At 45.4% G+C, this 2,500-nt stretch overlaps 2 protein-coding genes across 2 annotated transcripts in view; one reads left to right on the top strand and one right to left on the bottom strand.

The window, feature by feature from the left end:
- The window catches only part of LOC123508558 (protein PRQFV-amide-like), a 37,002-nt gene that overhangs the window by 32,752 nt on the left and 1,750 nt on the right, over positions 1–2,500 (top strand). The window contains exons 2-3 of the mRNA XM_045262313.1: positions 514–656; positions 1,840–2,500. The exon at positions 1,840–2,500 is cut by the window's right edge and continues 1,750 nt beyond it. Coding sequence (XP_045118248.1) covers positions 528–656; positions 1,840–2,500 — 790 coding nt within the window. The 5' untranslated portion in view covers positions 514–527. The remainder of the gene's footprint in view (positions 1–513; positions 657–1,839) is intronic.
- Positions 347–2,500, bottom strand: part of LOC123508569 — an 18,687-nt gene continuing 16,533 nt past the window's right edge. Inside the window, exon 8 of the mRNA XM_045262335.1 lies at positions 347–388. The gene's annotated coding sequence lies outside the window, so the exon portion shown is untranslated. The remainder of the gene's footprint in view (positions 389–2,500) is intronic.

The raw sequence follows: 2,500 nt of genomic DNA, 5'->3' as shown, positions 1-2,500 counted from the left end.
TTTGTTCTTTTTGTTCTTTTTCTCGTTCTTCTTGTTTTTCTTCTTGTTTTCTTTTTTTCTTCTTCTTTCTAATTTGTTTTCTCTTTTCTTCTTCTTCTTTCTTCTTTCTTCTTCTTCTTTTTTCTTCTTTTCTTCTTCTTCTTCTTCTTCTTCTTCTTCTTCTTCTTCTTCTTCTTCTTCTTCTTCTTCTTCTTCTTCTTCTTCTTCTTCTTCTTCTTCTTCTTCTTCTTCTTCTTCTTCCATTTTCTTTTTCTTAATACTTTTCAATTTTCCCTTTTCCTTTTACTTGTTCCTTGATGTTCTTCTTCCTCGTGCTTTCTCCTCCTCCTCCTCCTCCTCCTCCTCCTTCTCCTCTTCTTCTTCTTCCTCTTCTTCTTGATCACCTCACCTAAAAACCACAAAAACACAACTTAACCATAAAAAACAAACACAGACACCAAAAACCCCTTAAAAACACCATTACTATCCCCTTAAACACCCCTTAGGACCCCCACTAACCCCCTCCCCCCACAGGTTGCAGCAGCAGCATGAGGAGGGGTTCCCTGCTCCCCCTGTCCGTGGTGGTGGTGGTGGTGGTGGTGGTCGGCCTGCCCCCTCCTGCCACGGCCCAGCTTGGGAACTATAACCTTCAGTACGACCCTAATACTCTGCTACAGGTGAGAGAGAGAGAGAGAGAGAGAGAGAGAGAGAGAGAGAGAGAGAGAGAGAGAGAGAGAGAGAGAGAGAGAGAGAGAGAGAGAGACTTTTATGCTACGACTACTACTACTACTACTACTACTACTACTACTAATAATAATAATAATAATAATAATAAATAATAATAAAAATAATGCACAAAAGAGAGAGAGAGAGAGAGAGAGAGAGAGAGAGAGAGAGAGAGAGAGAGAGAGAGAGAGAGAGAGAGAGAGAGAGAGAGAGAGAGAGAGAGAGAGAGAGAGAGTGAGAGAGAGAGAGAGAGAGAGAGAGAGAGAGAGAGAGAGAGAGAGAGAGAGAGAGAGAGAGAGAGAGAGAGAGAGAGAGGGAGAGTATTGTTAAGGAAAGAGATTAGTGAAGAACAGTGAGAGACAAAGGGAGGGAGGAAGAGAGGGAGGGAGAGGGAGGAGAGGAGGAGGAAAGAAAAGAGGGAGGGAGGAGAGGAAGGAGGAGGTAAGATGAAAGGTAAAGAAGTGGAGAGATTGAGAGAGAGAGAGAGAGAGAGAGAGAGAGAGAGAGAGAGAGAGAGAGAGAGAGAGAGAGAGAGAGAGAGAGAGAGAGAGGGAAACAAAATCATAGGTAGAATTATGATAGGGGAGAGGAAAAGAAGATAAGGTGATAAATAGATAGATAGATAGATAGATAGATGGATAGATAATGAAGCAAGAAGACAAAGAGACAGAGGGAAACGTATACACAAACAGATGGACAAATAAACAAGACATACACACACACACACACACACACACACACACACACACACACACACACACACACACACACACACACACACACACACACACACACACACACACACACACACACACACACACACACACACACACACACACACACACACACGAATCACAAACAAAACAAACACTAGTCAATCAAACACCAACACTAACAACAGCACTAACACCATACCACCACAACACCACTAACACCACACCACAACACAATACCACCACTAACACCACTAACAGCACACCACAACACCACACCACCACTAACACCACAACAACACCACCGCTACCACCACAGTACACCACACCACCACAACACCACTAATACCACACCACAACAGCACCACTAACACCACAACACCACCAGCACAACACTACTAACACCACAACGTCCTTTCAGATCCTACAGCAATATGAGGCAGCCGCGGCAGAAGCAGAGGCAGCAGCAGTAACAGCAGCAGAAGTAGAAGCAGCAGCAGTAGAAGAACTAGAAGATGAAGACAGTTATTCCTACGGTAAGCGACAAATTCCCAACCACTACTCCTTCGGATTGGGCAAGAGGACGCCTAACGCTTACTCCTTCGGGCTGGGAAAGAGAGGAGGGGTCTATTCCTTCGGCTTGGGCAAGAAATCTGGAAACTACAATTTTGGTTTAGGAAAGAGAAGTGTGAGGGACGTAGCGAGTGAGGACCAGGAGAAGCAGGCGTTGGAGGAGGAGGATAAAGATGAAGTGAAGAGGTCCAAGAGAGATGTGAGTGAGGAGAAAGAAGAGGAGGAGGACAAGAGGACTGCCTATGATACCTACAGCAAGAGGCCAAGAGCTTACTCCTTCGGGCTGGGCAAGAGGAAACAAGAGGACATGGCTTTCTCCAAGAGGCCAAGAGACTATGCATTTGGGCTTGGCAAGAGGGAGTACACTGACTTAGAAAAACGACCTAGATCTTACTCATTCGGGCTTGGGAAGAGAGAAGACGACCAGGAACTAGAGAAGAGACAACGACCCTATTCTTTCGGGCTTGGCAAGAGGGAGGACGACTCAGAGTTCGACAAGAGACAGGGCC

Source organism: Portunus trituberculatus, chromosome 3, assembly GCF_017591435.1.
Source record: "Portunus trituberculatus isolate SZX2019 chromosome 3, ASM1759143v1, whole genome shotgun sequence".
NCBI classification, from domain to species: domain Eukaryota; kingdom Metazoa; phylum Arthropoda; class Malacostraca; order Decapoda; family Portunidae; genus Portunus; species Portunus trituberculatus.
Note: the sequence above shows the minus strand (reverse complement) of the source record. Positions and strands in the feature narration are given on the sequence as shown.